The sequence below is a fragment of the Neoarius graeffei genome, chromosome 20, assembly GCF_027579695.1.
Source record: "Neoarius graeffei isolate fNeoGra1 chromosome 20, fNeoGra1.pri, whole genome shotgun sequence".
In the NCBI taxonomy this organism is placed as follows: Eukaryota; Metazoa; Chordata; class Actinopteri; order Siluriformes; family Ariidae; genus Neoarius; species Neoarius graeffei.
Window position 1 is genome coordinate 9,297,230 of NC_083588.1, and position 16,261 is coordinate 9,313,490.

Genomic DNA, 16,261 nt, shown 5'->3' on the forward strand with positions numbered 1-16,261 from the left:
CTTTCATCGCAATTTTTTGGAACACCCCCCCCCCCCCCCCCCCCACAACATCAGACATTTTAGCCCGCAACAATCACAAAAAAGGCCTGCGGAATCCTGGGGGGACTGACGGAAGCAGAGGGAGCTCAGCTCCTGCTGGCTGTACTGCCGAGGCGAGGAGGCGGAGCTGGGCTCCAGAGGGCTCCGCCCAATTTAAATCTCTGGTTATAACAGTGTGTATAAATGTGCAGCAGTGTGAGAGCTGTAGCACTGTGGTTTCAAATCTACGCCACAAACGAATAAAAAATTAACATGAAACTCCGTTGAAATTTGTGGGATTATTTATTTTTTAGTTCGATGTGGATGGACAAGTTTTGTATCTTGTGGTCATTCTGTTATACTGTACACTGTATGAGGTGTTTTTGTACAGGGATGTTGTTGATTTGTCTCACTGTGTGGATAACGAGCGCAGTAATACACAGCTGTGTCTTCACTCTGCATGTTCTGTCCCCGTAAGGTCACAGTGTTACTGGAAGTGTCGCGAGAGACGACAAATTTGTCTTTCAGTGAATCTTTCTTGTTAATACCCCCATCATAATAAATGGTGTTGATCCATTCCAAAGGTTTTCCTGCAGGGTGTCGAATCCAAGCTGTTCCATAGTGGCTGCTATCAGTGATCGAAGCTCCAGACACTCTACAGGTGAGGGTTAAAGTCTCTCCTGGCTTTATCACCACTGAGTCTGGCTGGATGAGCTCAGTAGCACAGAACACATCTGTGAAAAGAGAAAAAGAAAAGGTTGACATGTTGAACTGAAAGGATCAGATGAACTCATAAAGCTTCGATCCAAACACTCACAGGGGGCGAGAGCCAGCAGCAGCAGTGGAGCTGAAGCAAACATGTTTGTGTTGAAGGAGGACGAATGAGAACCGCTTCCTCTCGAGATAAGCACGGTGCTAATATTACAAGAGGAGATGGAGATTTGCATAAACATCACATAGGAGCTGTGTTGAGTGCAGCTCTGCAGATGTTCATCACAGTCACATCACATGTCTCGATTTAGCATCACTTTAATGTGGGAAATAATTTATTTATAATTATTATGAGTAAGATTTTTTTTTGGTGAAAATAATGGTTCATAAATAAATAAATGATGCAATTCTCCCTTCTTATTTTGGTTATCATGAAAAGTAAACTGAATTTTTGCCATAATACATCAAAATAATAATAATAATAATAATAATAATAATAATTATGATGATGAGAAAAAACAACCTTTTATATCATTATCAGCCCTGTTCAGACTGCACTGTTGAGAATTGCATGAAGACAGAGATCAATCTCATGTGTATGAAGATCCTAGTTCATGTTTTTTAATGTTTATGATGGCAATGTTAATTCTTGAAGTTTCATTTATCGATCCAGAAGAGCAGTACATCACTGAACCCCTCATTCTAATGGTGCTGGTTCTCAACTAATGAGCAGCGTTATTTGTTGTCTTGTGAACTCCTGGACACAAATCATTCTGGTGTTGATCGGAGCATGAATTTAAACAGCTAAATTTGTGAGATTATTTTGTCATTGTGCACTGCATGAAGTGAACATACTTTCCAGGCAAAAAGAGGCACAACTTCTGAGCTCTGTCACATCTGTAGACGAGGAGATTTACCTCCAACTGATCAGACTAGTTTAGAGAACTGGAATATGATCATCATTAAAACTGTTAAAGCCAAACTTTCAGTGTCCAAAGACAGACATTAGGTTCAAATCGTAAACTGTGATGTTCATATCACCTGGCCTTTGGAGAGTCTGAATGCTGCAGTAACACTTCACCTCCTTCACATTAACTATGGATTGGAATGGAATGGATTGACAGATTATTCATGATGGATTAACTGTATATCCAGCTCAGGACAAGATATAATTTCATGTTGAGGCCAAAGATGAAACATGATGTTGATTTCCTTTTGTCTTTGAAATACAGAGGGGTCTGAGCCCTGCGAGCTCATTTATATCAGGCGTCCCTGGGGACAAGTGGACTGCAGGGAGATGAAAATGAACAGGGATGTTTTTGTACAGGGCTGCAGGGAGTCTGTAGTGCTGTGTCTCTGGCGCAGTAATACACAGCCGTGTCCTCGGTCTGAGAGTTTTGTCCTCTTAAATAAACTGTTCTGCTGGATGTGTCCTGGCTGAAACTGATCTTGCTCTTCACTGTATCTTTGAGATTAGTGCTACCACCACTACACAGATATCCGAGCCATTCCAGAGCTTTCCCAGCAGGTTGTCGTATCCAGTGAAACAATAGCTCGACTCTGAGGTCTTACAAGAGATGGAGAACGACTCTCCAGGTTTCACGAGCACAGAGGCTGACTGAGTGAGCTCCACAGCACCAACACCAACTGAGAACAACAACAATAAAACATCATCAAATCATTTTCCCAACCAGGTATGAAATCTAAACTCATTCAGCCAACATGGAGACTTACAGAATGCAGCTGTGAGCAGCAGCAGCACTGATGAGAGCATCGTTGTTTGGGATAAAACTGAAGTGAATTAAACTGTTCAGCTGCTCTCCTCCTCACCACACACACACACACACACTCCCCAACCTCATATAAGAGACCTCAGTGAAGGATTTGCATCAAATGCATCACATGACCTTGAAGACTCGGCTTTTAAAACTAAACACTTGCGTATCTCTGTGACCAACTGATTCAAGTTTCAAAGTGTTTCAAAGTGTTTATTGTCATATGCACAGTAAGGAACATGTCCTCTTGCACAATGAAATTCTTAGTTTGCCATCCTCCATGAGTGCCAAATTACAACAATGAATAGGTGGAAGAAATAATACAAAGTTAAGCCAATATAGTGCAAAATAAAATGCAAAAAAAAAACAAACAAACAAACAGTATATTACAAAATAAAGGTAATGTATTTACCTTTTTTCCCCTTATTTACCTTAGAGCCAGTCACTGAGGGTGGGGTGCAAACCAAGTGTGGACAGTTTATGGGTGAGTTTATGGGGATGACCCTGTTGAAGGCAGAGCTTTAGTCAACAAAGAGTCTTCTGATGTAGGAGTCTTTGTTTTACAGGTGGGAGAGGGTATAATGGAGGGCAGCAGCGATGGCATCTGAGCTGGACCTGTTGGGCCTGTAGGCATAGTGCAGGGGGTCCAGTATACTGGCTTGAATGTGGGCCAGTACCACTCTCTCAAAGCACTTTGAGATGAATGGAGTGAGTGCTATCAGCCTGAAATCATTCAGGCAGGTGGGTGGGCTCTTCTTGGGAAGAGGGACAATGGTTGTGGTCTTGAAGCAGGAGGGAACGGTGCTCTGGCTGAGGGAAAGGTTGAAGATAGCGGTGAAAACATCAGCCAGCTCATTGGCACATACTCTGAGGGACCGCCCAGGGATGTTGTCTGGTTCTGCTGCCTTCCTGGGGTTGATCTTCCTCAGAGCTTTGTGTACCAGGCCTGATGAGACTGTTGATGGTGGTGGTGGTGGGGCATTGGTTGGTGCAGGTTTGTGTGCCTCTTCTATGTGCTGTAGCTGGAGGTCTCAAAGCGGGTGTAGAAAGTGTTGAGGTCATCCGGCAGGCTGTCTGTGGAGCTGATGGTGCTGGTCCTGAAGTCTGTGAAGTGCTGCAGGCCTTGCCACATCTGCCCAGGGTCAGCAGAAGAATAGAAGCTGTCCAGCTTCTCTCTGTACTACCTCTTGGCTGCTATAATGGCTTTCCTCAGTCCAGACTTTGCCGCTTTGTACTCCATTTCATTGCCTGATCTAAATGCAAGAGCGTGAGCATGCAACATGCATCATACCTGCCTGTTTATCCAGGGCTTTTGGTTGGGGAACTTCCTGATCTGTATGGTGGGCATGATGTTGCAGACCCTCACATTTCTAGACCAGCGACTCTGACAGTAGTTTCGGCTACAAGGTTGACAGAACAGTGCTTGTTCTAATATGTTTTCATTTCTAAATAATTTACACAGACACTTATATCATGGATGCTCCACATAAGTTTATTTAAAACATGGGGAGGAGATTCATCTGATGGAGAATGTGTGGCTTTTAATGGAACAGAAGCCTCTTTATCATTTACTTTATAGAAGCCGTGTCTTCAGCTTTCAGACTCTTCACTTCGAGGTACAGAATGTTTTTACTGGTGTCTTTAGTGATGGAGAACTGGCCCTGCAGAGACTGAGCAAATATCCTGCCAGTGCCAGTGTCAATGCATCCGATCCACTCCAGTCCTTGTCCTGGTTTCTGACGGATCCAGTGCATGTAGTAGCTGCCCATTGAGAATCCGGAGACAGTACCGGACAGTGTGACTGACTCTCCAGGTCTCTTCACCACAGAAGCAGAGGAGGTCAGGGACTGTCCATAAGAATCTGGAAGAGAAGAGTATAACTCGGTAATGTTATAATGTTTATCAGGACAGAATGGCTCTTTTTCCTTCCAGTAATCTCATGAAAAATCTGAAACTTACATGAAATGAGTCCAAATAAAATACACTGTACTAAAATCATCCTTCTCTGAGTTCTGCTTCAGACAGATATAAAGTTTATGGGAGTGTTATCTATCACACAGCTCACTGGAAACGAGAAGAGCCAAGAACATGCTGTTTATAACCGACTCTATTTGAATAGGGAGTGTCCATGAACACTATGGATGAATTAAACCCACAACCACAAGCTGCTCAGTGTAGAGCTGAGAGGATGATTAGAAGGTTCTATGTGGAACCCCACAACAGAATGTTTCACGGTTAGAAAGAGTTGAGAGTAAAACCATTTTTAGAAGCTGAGAACCCTGAATCATCCACAGAACCTTTAAACCATTCGAATGTCTCCTAATGGGGAAAAAAGGACATGATTTTATACAGTGTAACATCATACAGATTGACATTTCATCGGAAAAGTTTAAACAGGGGTTTATTTGTATAAAATTAGACAATCGATCAACTGCCTTATTTCAATCTTTATGAATTTACCATGAAATCAGTTTCTCCAGAACAAAGAGCCTTGTCTACTGATCAACACAACACAGGTTGCTGATATGCTGTATGTAATTCTGTTTAATCTGAGGGTCATGATTCATCGCAGAATGTGAGAAGAAAAATGGCCTGAATGTGCAGAGAGCAACAGGTTGAGATGGTGGAGTTTGCACAGACTGCCCTCTAGAGGCACAAAAGTGCTGTTGTCAAAATATCCAGACCTGGAAGGAGAGATTTAAAAAAAAAAAAAAGGTTCAAATGTTCTTGCTGTCAGTAAAAAGGTCTCCCATGGAGCAGCGATACAAATGAAGGAAGTCTGAATTCCAGAATGGAGCATTTGTATCAGCACGGTTTAAAAGAGAGAAAGTGCTCAGTATCAGTGGGAAATTAAGTAATTTATAACCGTGTTTTTATGATGGAGTTTGTTCTTCACTCTCTGTGATGAAGCTTCTTTAATGTCATTTAAAGAGCAAAATAAAGAAACTTCCTGAAAGATGAAATGCACTGACACCACAGTTCTGCTGAATTACTGAATCTGCTTAAATTGTTGATTTATGTTTTGTGGTTTGTTTGTTTGTTTGTTTGTTTGTTTGTTTTTTAGGTCAACTTGCTGAATAAGTTTTGTATCTTGTGGACATGTGAATCTTCCACTAAACCTGGTTGAGACTAGAGGTGTGGATTGGGACTGGGATGACTCTTAGTTTGTTGGGTGAAGAACCATCAGAGCCACAATTCACACGCCATGCTTACACTGATGCCCTTTCTACCTCTGGGAGTTTTTCCAGTGTTTCCAGGGGCAAAGTTCATTGATATATGTATCTATTTTGAAGAAAAAAAAATCTAGTTCAGACAACTCCTACATTTGTTTTAAATCCAGAAACACGTAGATATTTGGAGCAGTAAACAGATACAGAGAATGTTTTCCTGTCTATCAATTACAGCTGAAGCAGCTTCAGTTAGTTCAGATACAATCTGTATCTGGTTTTTGTACAGCTGCTTCCTCAGCTCCATAATCAAACTCTGTGATGGCTGGAAGTTCTGGAATTCAGTTGGGTGATATGAGTTTTAGCTGAGCAACGAGTTGATTTTTATGCAGAGCAAATAAGAACAGGATGGATTTGCATCGACATCCTTTTAACCAATAGAGTCAGGTCTATAATATGAAGATCCACGGGCTGATTTTGCATGTGCCGAGGATGAGAGCGATGACACATTTTACAGTTTGTCAGTTCAGTTTAGTGGTTGTTTTTAATAATTGGTGAACATGCAAGTGACCTTCAAAGTTCTTGTAATTTAGTAATTTCCTTCACTTTAGAGATGGTTGTTAATTATGAATGAACGTATTTTATGGAACGACTATATGTTTTTAGTCACTGTCGATATCAGTGTTTATAATATACATGTTGAAGGTGTCTGAATTGATATGTTGAGTGTGTAACTGTTGTTATTTAGACGATGTCTCTGCTCCTAATTCTGAGAGATAATACTTGCTTTTTTTCTGAAATGGGAAAAGACACAAGTTTCATGAATTTAACCTCAGGAGAAGTGAGATACTGCCCTCTAGAGGTGCAGAAACATCTCATCTCATCTCATCTCATTATCTCTAGCCGCTTTATCCTTCTACAGGGTCGCAGGCAAGCTGGAGCCTATCCCAGCTGACTACGGGCGAAAGGCGGGGTACACCCTGGACAAGTCACCAGGTCATCACAGGGCTGACACATAGACACAGACAACCATTCACACTCACATTCACACCTACGGTCAATTTAGAGTCACCAGTTAACCTAACCTGCATGTCTTTGGACTGTGGGGGAAACCGGAGCACCTGGAGGAAACCCACGCGGACACGGGGAGAACATGCAAACTCCACACAGAAAGGCCCTCGCCAGCCCCGGGGCTCGAACCCAGGACCTTCTTGCTGTGAGGCGACAGCGCTAACCACTACACCACCGTGCCGCCCGGTGCAGAAACATTTACACATTTATTTTAACTGTTCTGTGAAATGAATGAAACGTTCAATCTGACGAATCTTGAAAGAATATAATTTGAATACAGTTCTTTGATTAAAACTTAATTCCAGTGAAATTTATTGAAAACATGGGCAGGAGATTCATCTGATGGAGAATGTGTGGCTTTTCATCGAACAGAAGCCTCTTTATCAAATACTATAATTTTCAATCAAATATTTAAGGATCAGTAAAACAGGATTGATAAGTTTTGTATCTTGTGGACCTTCTGTTATACTGTACACTGTATGAGGTGTTTTTGTACAGGGATGTTGTTGATTTGTCTCACTGTGGTCTTCGAGCGCAGTAATACACAGCTGTGTCTTCAGTCTGCATGTTCTGCCCTGTTAATGTTACTGTGCTGCTGGACGTGTCTCTGGAAACCTGAAACCTGCTTTTCAGTTTCTCACTGTAGGCAGTGCCACCAGTATAACATATCTCTCCGATCCACTCCAGAGTTTTTCCTGCAGGTTGTCGGATCCAGCCTGTACAGTAGGTACTCGTTAATGAATATCCAGACACTTTACAGGTCAGAGTCAGTGACTGACCAGGGGTTAATACTGTGGATCCGGTCTGGATCAGCTCAACACAGTGAACACCTGGGGAAAAAAAGTTATTGTAATGAAAAGCAAAAAAGCGATCACAAAATAGAGCGTATTAAATATCAAATGTAAAAACACTTACAGTGTACGGCTGCCAGCAGCAGCAGCAGGAGGGATGTAGAGATCATGGTGTGTGTTGAAGCAGAAGTAGTAAAAGCTCTTGGTCTTCACTGCTTAAATATATAACAGAGAAGGACATTTGCATGGGGACACTCCTTATCTTCAGGGAAATTTAATGGATTCTTCTACATGAGAAAACCTCCCCATCTCTCAAACATCTCTAATCTGTGAGTTTAAATATATCATAATTTTAAACATTTTGTCATGTCTGTTTGTAGATCGATCTATCAGTCCTGTTTGTTTTTCTGTTTTAACAAATCAGAAGCTGAAGGCAGTTGTTAATGAGTGAGTTTATCAGGAGTTTTCATGTGAATTCATTCAAAGAAGAGGTAATTATCTTTTTATTCATTTATAGTTATTTTTAATTTGAACCCTTACTTGATAACAGCATGATAAAATGCATCTTGTCATGTTCCTGAGAAATCTCACACCGCAGAAGGATGTCGTCCCATAATACACAACTGTGTCTTCAGTTTCAGTTCTTTTTGAGTCTTAATTTATCCAACCTGTGCTGTGGATTTTCCTCCAACTGATATCAGATGAAGTGATGAGGCCACATTGTTACAACCCGAAGGTCCTAGGTGCAGATTTGGATCCAATGAGCAACTCCAGAAATCACAGATCAAAGACTAAGATGTACCTGTTGAGCAGAGCAGTGAGGCACACAGGCTGGAAGCAGTCACAGCAACACAGTCAGTCCTTTCCTGGCAAAGATCCGAAAAAGGCAGGGCAGACACGGAATACATTCATCTTTCTCTCATTATCTCTAGCTGCTTTATCCTGTTCTACAGGGTCGCAGGCAAGCTAGAGCCTATCCCAGCTGACTACGGGCAAAAGGCGAGGTACACCCTGGACAAGTCGGCAGGTCATCACAGGGCTGACACATAGACACAGACAACCAATCACACGTACGGTCAATTTTGAATCACCAGTTAACCTAACCTGCATGTCTTTGGATTGTGGGGGAAACCAGAGCACCCAGAGGAAACCCACGCGGACATGAGGAGAACATGCAAACTCCACACAGAAAGGCCCTCGTCGGCCACGGGGCTCGAACCCTGACGTTCTTGCTGTGAGGCGACAGCACTAACCACTACACCACCGTGCCACCACACAGAATACATGTCACACAAATACCAGGAAGAAATCCAAACACAGCCGGCAAATGGTAAACTGGAAAAAACAGAATCCAGATTCAGTCACAGTCAAACAATCAGAAAACCAGGGAGAAGTAGCAGAGAAAAACCAAAAGCATGAATGAGACAAAACCTGATGCCGAGTCTTTTTCTCCATGCTGTATTTATACAGAGTAACTGAAAGCAAATTCAGAGCAGGTGTGCTAGCACATCATGTGGAGAACAGGGAAACACGGTGTGGAACACAAATGCATGTGTCAGGACTTGGAAGTTCTGGGCTGGATCATGACAGTACCCCCCCCCTTACGGATGCTTCCAGGTGCCCCAGACAGAGTTTCCGCATTCTTATGGTGGACGTCCCTGAGGATTGAAGGATCGAGGGGGAAGTGTGCTGGCACACAACACCTCTCCTTCGGGCTGTAATCCTTCCAGTTGACCAAATACTGTAACCGCTGACCACATTGACAGACCTCAAGTAGTTTACTGATCATGTAGGCCTTGCCTCCATCTGTGATATGAGGGGGAGGGGCCTCAGTCACACAGAGACACAAAAGGACAGGTGGATGCGCTGCATGGACTTGGGCAATGACAATCGAACTCCTGTGGTGTTAATGACCTTAGAAATAGGAAAGGGACCAACAAACCCTGGGGCCAGCTTATGGGAGGAGACCTTCAGGGGGAGATTACCTGTGGACAACATGATCCTCTGTCCCAGATAGTAAGCAAGAGCTGGCCTGCAATCCTCTTGTACACATGACTGGAGCGTAAAAGGTGACGTCTGGTGTGCACTGACACTCTGCGATAGCGTCAGACAAAGACTTGGGCCGATGGGACAGATGCCTCCTCCTCCTGCTTGGGAAAAAGAGGGGGCTGGTAACTGGGGCAACGCTGGAAAGGGGTCAGCCCAGTGGATGATGAGGGAAGGCTTTTAAAAGCATATTCTATCCAAAGGGGAGCCTGGCTCCAGGAGGAAGAACCACCGGATGTCAAGCACTGTAGGGCGACCTCTATTTTTTTATCTGTATGCTCCGTCTGCCCATTACTCTGCAGCTGGTAACCAAAGGAGAGGCTGGGAGTGGCCCCGATAAATTTACAGAATTCATTCCAGAAGTGTGCTGAGAACTGAGGGCCTTTGTCAGATACAATGTCCATGAACCTGGAACACATTGTTGATTCACAGTTCTGCTGTCTCCTTCCGAAGCTGCCTTCAGCGAAGGGATACAAAGTGAGCAGCTTTGGATCAAAGATCGATGATCATCAGGATGCAGGTGTTACACTTGGAGCTGGGGAGGCTGGTGAAGAAGTTCATCACAATGTGGGGCCAGGGATAGTGAGGCACAGGTAAGGGTCTCAGCAGTCCAGCTGCAGGTTAGTTGCTCATCTAGATTCTAGAATAGACATCACAGGCCGCCACAGAAGTCCTGACATCCTGCTGCATAATTGGCCACCAGAAATGTTGCCAAAGGACAGTGAGAGTCCGAGCCACCCCAGCATAATAGGCTCGAATAGAGCTGTGTCCCCATTGAAGCACCTGGGAGTGCACACAAAGAGGCACATTAAAGCAGTTGGGTGGAATGTTACCTGGTCCCGGATCACTGGACAGAGCATTCTGGATGGCAGGTTCTATAACAAGCTGGGCTGCTGCTACTACACAATGAGCAGGGATAATGGGTTCAATGGTGCCTTGCTGAGTGTCTGAAGAAAACTGCCTGGAGAGTGCATTTGGCTTTGTGTTCTTATAGCCTAGTCAAAAAGAAAGCACAACATTAAAGCAGGAGAAAAATAATGACCACCTGGCTTGGCATGAGTTGAGCCATTTAGCAGACTTGACAGATTCAAGATGGCAGGCAATGTGAAAAGAATGCATAGGGGTTCACCTTCCCATCCTTGGCTGACCATTGAGACAGGATGGCCCCAACGCTTATGTCATCCACTTCAAGGAGAAACTGAGCGGCTGCATGAGGGATGATGAGAATGGGCACCATGGTGAACCTGCTCTTTCGTGAAAAAAGGCACTCTCGGCATAGTTTGTCCATGATAAGGGGCACTTCGAGGATGGGAGCTCAGTCAAGGGAGCAGCAATGGTGCCCTAGTTACTAATAAACCGCCAATAGAAATTGCCAAACCCAAAAAAGTGCTAGAGTTCCTTACGGGAAGAGGGAACGAGCCACTCAGAGACCACCTTGACCACCCTGGGGATAACGCAAAGCCCAGGAAGGAAATGGCGCACTTGTGAAACTCGCACTTGTCTGCCTTTGCAAAAAGTTGATTCTTCAAGAGCCATTGCAGGACTTTTCTGACATGGGATCGATGAGTCTCCAGCATGGCAGAAAAGATGAGAATATCATTGAGATACCCAAAGGCAAACCAGTTCATAAAATCTCCTCGGACATCTCTGATCAGGGATTGGAAGACAGAGAGGCATTAGTGAGCCCAAATGGAAGAACTAAATATTCATAGTGGTCAGGAGAAGTGGTGAATGCAGCCTTCCACTCATCCCCTTCTCTTATTTGCACCAGGTTCTCTTATTCAGCATTGCAGAGGTCCAACTTGGAGAAAAACTGAGCCCCTGTAGTAATTTGAAGGCTGTGGACATGAGCGGTAGGGCGTAGTGGCTCTTAACAGTGATAGCATTTTGTCTCCGAGAGGCAATGCAGGGCCTGAGTGACTGAATTTTTTTCTCTCAACCCCCCCCCCCCCCCCTCGCACCCCAGGGAGGACAATGGATGGATAATGACATCCACTAGTGACTCTGAGATGCATTTGTGACCCCTCACCGAATCCAGGGACACATGTCAGCCGAAACGAATCCAAAATAATCGCAAAAGAAGCTTTTTTTTCAAAATTTGTGATTTTTGTTTTTTTCCATCATGTGCAAGTTGAGATCTTGAAGAATGCAATCAGTATTTCAGATAATAGATTGTTTTGTTGGAAAAGCATACATTTTTTGTTGCAAATTGTCTCATTTTTGTCAGGACTGTAGCCTGCTGGGGGTGTGGGTAAATTACCATATGGGCCATTCACATGAAGATTCAAGTCATTTGTTTTTTTTTCCGCGAATCAGCTGCATGATGCGAGTTGAGCGCATGGCTACTTAACCTGCATACAGGCGTGTGATTTCACTATGGAATGAGTTACTAAACAGAGAGCAGAGGAGCCCCGCGAAGCAAACAGACATACGGTATTTACATCGGAGATCACCATTTCTAGCAAAAAAAAACGCAACCTCGTTTTCCAGATTGAATGGAATACTTGAATGATCGGATGATACACGGACCGTTCTAGGATTACATTCCATCGGAGGCATTGGTGTGTGCAAGGCGCCGTTTCTCTTTCTGATGGGGTAAGTTTATTAATCTAAGACTGTGTGGTTATTTTTGCATGTAACGGAGAGTGTTGTGGTTTGGTTAAGCCTAGGTCACAACCGGACGTACGATTTTTTGGCCGTGTGATTTTTGGCATTTCCCAAATCGCTGCGTTTTTTTTTTTTCACGGAGAAAGACGCGCATTGGCCGTAAGTTTGTCTTGCAACCTGAAAAAAAACGTAAGCTCCCGTAGAGTTTGTTTGACATGACAAAGAACCTCTGCGGCCGGTCTGCGGCTCGAAAATCAGCACATCACACGCGCGCTCTTGTGCTTTTCACACGCGCGGGCTTGTGTGTTTCATGCGCGCTCTCCATGCGTTTCTTGCGTTTTTTGCGTGTAGACCGGCCGTAGGAGCGCGTACTGTACGGCCGGTTGTGACTGAGGCTTTACATGAAACTAGTGTTGTGTTAGTTGTGTCATCATCGTGCTATCTTTCTTTCTTACGGTGTGAGTAATTTTTCAACCACAAAACGTTAAAGTATACTTTAGGACTTATTTTTGTACTTCATAATTGTTTTGGGCATACTTTGCATGGAAGGAAAATTGACGTGGTGATCTTTGTTTACATGAAAGTAGTATCGTGCTAGCTAGTAGGGGGTAGGGCTTTCCTTAATGTCATGCAAATGAGCACCATTATGTGCCCGCCCTACACCCAGAGTAGCTGAGATGGAAAACTTTGAGGGCGATTTTCTCCCTTTTCTGTTTTAAGAACTATACACTTTCAAAAGGCCACACATTCTTCAAATATTGTCAGATCTCCACATGGAAGGCATCATTGGAAAGCTTAGAAACTGTACTTTCTGAATCTGTCAATAACTCAAAATGCCCCCAGGCCGACATGTGTCCCTGGATTCTGTGATCTGCCACATTTGTCCATCGCCTCTCTCCGGGAATGGGGGGGGGGGGGGGACAAACTCCTGGAAGGTGTGGTCTTGGGTATCAGCTTGATGGTGCAATCGGAGGACCGATGGGGGGAAGAGAGGTGGCACAACCTTACTGAACACCAGATGAAGTTCTAGATATTCGGGGGGCACACTGGAAAGATCCAGTGTCTCATCAGGGCGGAAAAAAACATGCGGAATTGGTGAAATTGAAGCTGTCAAACTATAGATTACCAGGTAGACCATCTTGTTCACATTTATTATTTATGTAGTTTTAACTTATGTTATTGTTCATAATGTTCATGATTATCATGAATACGTAATGAAAGAGAGACCAAAAGAGCAAGGAAAAGCCATATAGAAAATCAGAAAGAAAAGAGTAGGCTTTCTAAGCTGAAGAAACTGCTAACAAAGAAAAGGAAATAAATATAAATATTGACTTGTAAATAGTTGTATATAGTTTTTGACTAGAATCTGTCTAACATGAACAAGAAAGACATTTTGGTATTGAATCAGTTCAAAAACAAGAACATTAGTGACTATTATTTAATACTCAGTCTAGAATTTCCCCCCTGGGAAAGACATTATGGTACCCAATGAATTGATACGAATCAACAGAAGAATATAAGTGAATTTACAATATGAGGAAGGTTATTGATATATTTTCATTCTTCAAGTGAACCCTTATCAGTTAAAAGGTAAATCAGTTCATATTGTATTATTTCAACATAATAATAACAGTTCAAATTAAATGGCATGTTTGAGAAAATATTCGCTTTCAGGAGATGCTTCAAATCTTTCAATATACACAAAATCTGTTCAGCTTCTGGGGGGATGCGCCCCCCAGACCCCCTGCTAAAATTGTTTTGGATTTTGTCATTTCTATTTCACAGTCCTGCACAAATTATTCTGGTGTTGCTCAGAGCATGAATTTAAACAGCTAAATTTGTGAAATTATTTTGTCATTGTGCACTGAGTGAAGTGAACATACAGTTAGGTCCATAAATATTTGGACAGAGACAACGTTTTTCTAATTTTGGTTCTGTACATTACCACAATGAATTTTGAACAAAACAATTCAGATGCAGTTGAAGTTCAGACTTTCAGCTTTAATTCAGTGGGTTGAACAAAATGATTGCATAAAAATGTGAGGAACTAAACCATTTTTAAAAACACAATCCCTTCATTTCAGGGGCTCAAAAGTAATTGGACAAATTAAATAATTGTAAATAAAATGTTCATTTCTAATACTTGGTTGAAAACCCTTTGTTGGCAATGACTGCCTGAAGTCTTGAACTCATAGACATCACCAGATGCTGCGTTTCCTCCTTTTAAATGCTCTGCCAGGCCTTTACTGCAGCGGTTTTCAGTTGTTGCTTGTTTGTGGGCCTTTCTGTCTGAAGTTTAGTCTTGAACAAGTGAAATGCATGCTCAATTGAGTTGAGATCAGGTGACTGACTTGGCCATTCAAGAATATTCCACTTCTTTGCTTTAATAAACTCCTGGGTTGCTTTGGCTTTATGTTTTGGGTCGTTGTCCATCTGTATTATGAAACGCCGACCAATCAGTTTGGCTGGATTTGAGCACACAGTATGTCTCTGAATACCTCAGAATTCATCCGGCTGCTTCTGTCCTGTGTCACATCATCAATAAACACTAGTGACCCAGTGCCACTGGCAGCCATGCATGCCCAAGCCATCACACTGCCTCCACCGTGTTTTCCAGATGATGTGGTATGCTTTGGATCATGAGCTGTACCACGCCTTCCCCATACTTTTTTCTTGCCATCATTCTGGTAACGGTTGATCTTGCTTTCATCTGTCCAAAGAATGTTCTTCCAGAACTGTGCTGGCTTTTTTTATATGTTTTTTAGCAAAGTCCAATCTAGCCTTTTTATTCTTGAGGCTTATGAGTGGCTCGCACTGTGCAGTGAACCCTCTGTATTTACTTTCATGCAGTCTTCTCTTTATGGTAGATTTGGATATTGATACGCCTACCTCCTGGAGAGTGTTGTTCATTTGGTTGGCTGTTGTGAAGGGGTTTCTCTTCACCATGGAAATTATTCTGCAATCATCCACCACTGTTGTCTTCTGTGGGTGTCCAGGTCTTTTTGCATTGATGAGTTCACCAGTGCTTTATTTCTTTCTTTCTTTCTTTCTTTCTTTCTCAGGATGTATCAAACTGTAGATTTTGCCACTCCTAATATTGTAGCAATTTCTCGGATGGGTTTTTTTCTGTTTTTGCAGCTTAAGGATGGCTTTTTTCACCTGCATGGAGAGCTCCTTTGACCGTATGTTTTCTTCACAGCAAAATCTTCCAAATCCAAGCACCACACCTCAAATCAATTCCAGGCCTTTTATCTGCTTAATTGAGAATGACATAACGAAGGAATTTCCCAGACCTGCCCATGAAATAGCCTTTGAGTCAATTGTCCAATTACTTTTGGTCCCTTTAAAAATGGGGTGGCACAGGTTAAGGAGCTGAAACTCCTAAACCCTTCATCCAATTTTAACTTGGATACCCTCAAATGAAAGCTGAAAGTCTGGACTTTATGTCCATGTCCATTATATAACTATAACTTGAATATGTTTCAGTAAACAGGTAAAGAAACAAAATTTATGTCAGTGTCCAAATATATATGGATCTAACTGTACTTTCCAAGCAACAAGAGGCACAAATTCTGAGCTCCGTCACATCTGTAGATGAGGAGATTTACCTCCAAATGATCAGAGCAGTTTAAAGAACTGGAAAATGATCATCATTAAAGCTGTTAAAGCCAAACTTTCAATGTCCAAAGACAGACATTATGTTCAAATCATAAACTGTGATGTTCATATCACCTGGCCTTTGGAGAGTCTGAATGCTGCAGTCACACTTTACCTTCTTCACATTAACTATGGATTGGAATGGAATGGATTGACAGATTATTCATGATGGATTAACTGTATATCCAGCTCAGGACAAGAAATTATTTCATGTTGAGGCCAAAGATTAAACATGATGTTGATTTCCCTTTGTCTTTGAAATACAGAGGGGTCTGAGCCCTGCGAGCTCATTTATACCAGGCATTCCTGGGGACAAGTGGACTGCAGGGAGATGAACATGAACAGGGATGTTTTTGTACAGGGCTGCAGGGAGTCTGTCGTGCTGTGTGTCTCTGGCGCAGTAATACACAGCCGTGTC

General features: G+C 42.8%; 1 gene segment (V, D, J or C); it reads right to left on the bottom strand.

The window, feature by feature from the left end:
- Positions 1-441: 441 nt before the first annotated feature.
- Positions 442-7,703, bottom strand: LOC132869162 (immunoglobulin heavy variable 4-61-like; the record flags this gene model as incomplete). The annotated part of the segment is given in 2 exon segments: positions 442-752; positions 7,658-7,703. Coding segments are annotated over 2 exon segments (357 nt in total), but the record flags the coding sequence as incomplete, so codon positions are not given.
- Between the last annotated feature and the right edge of the window lie 8,558 nt (positions 7,704-16,261).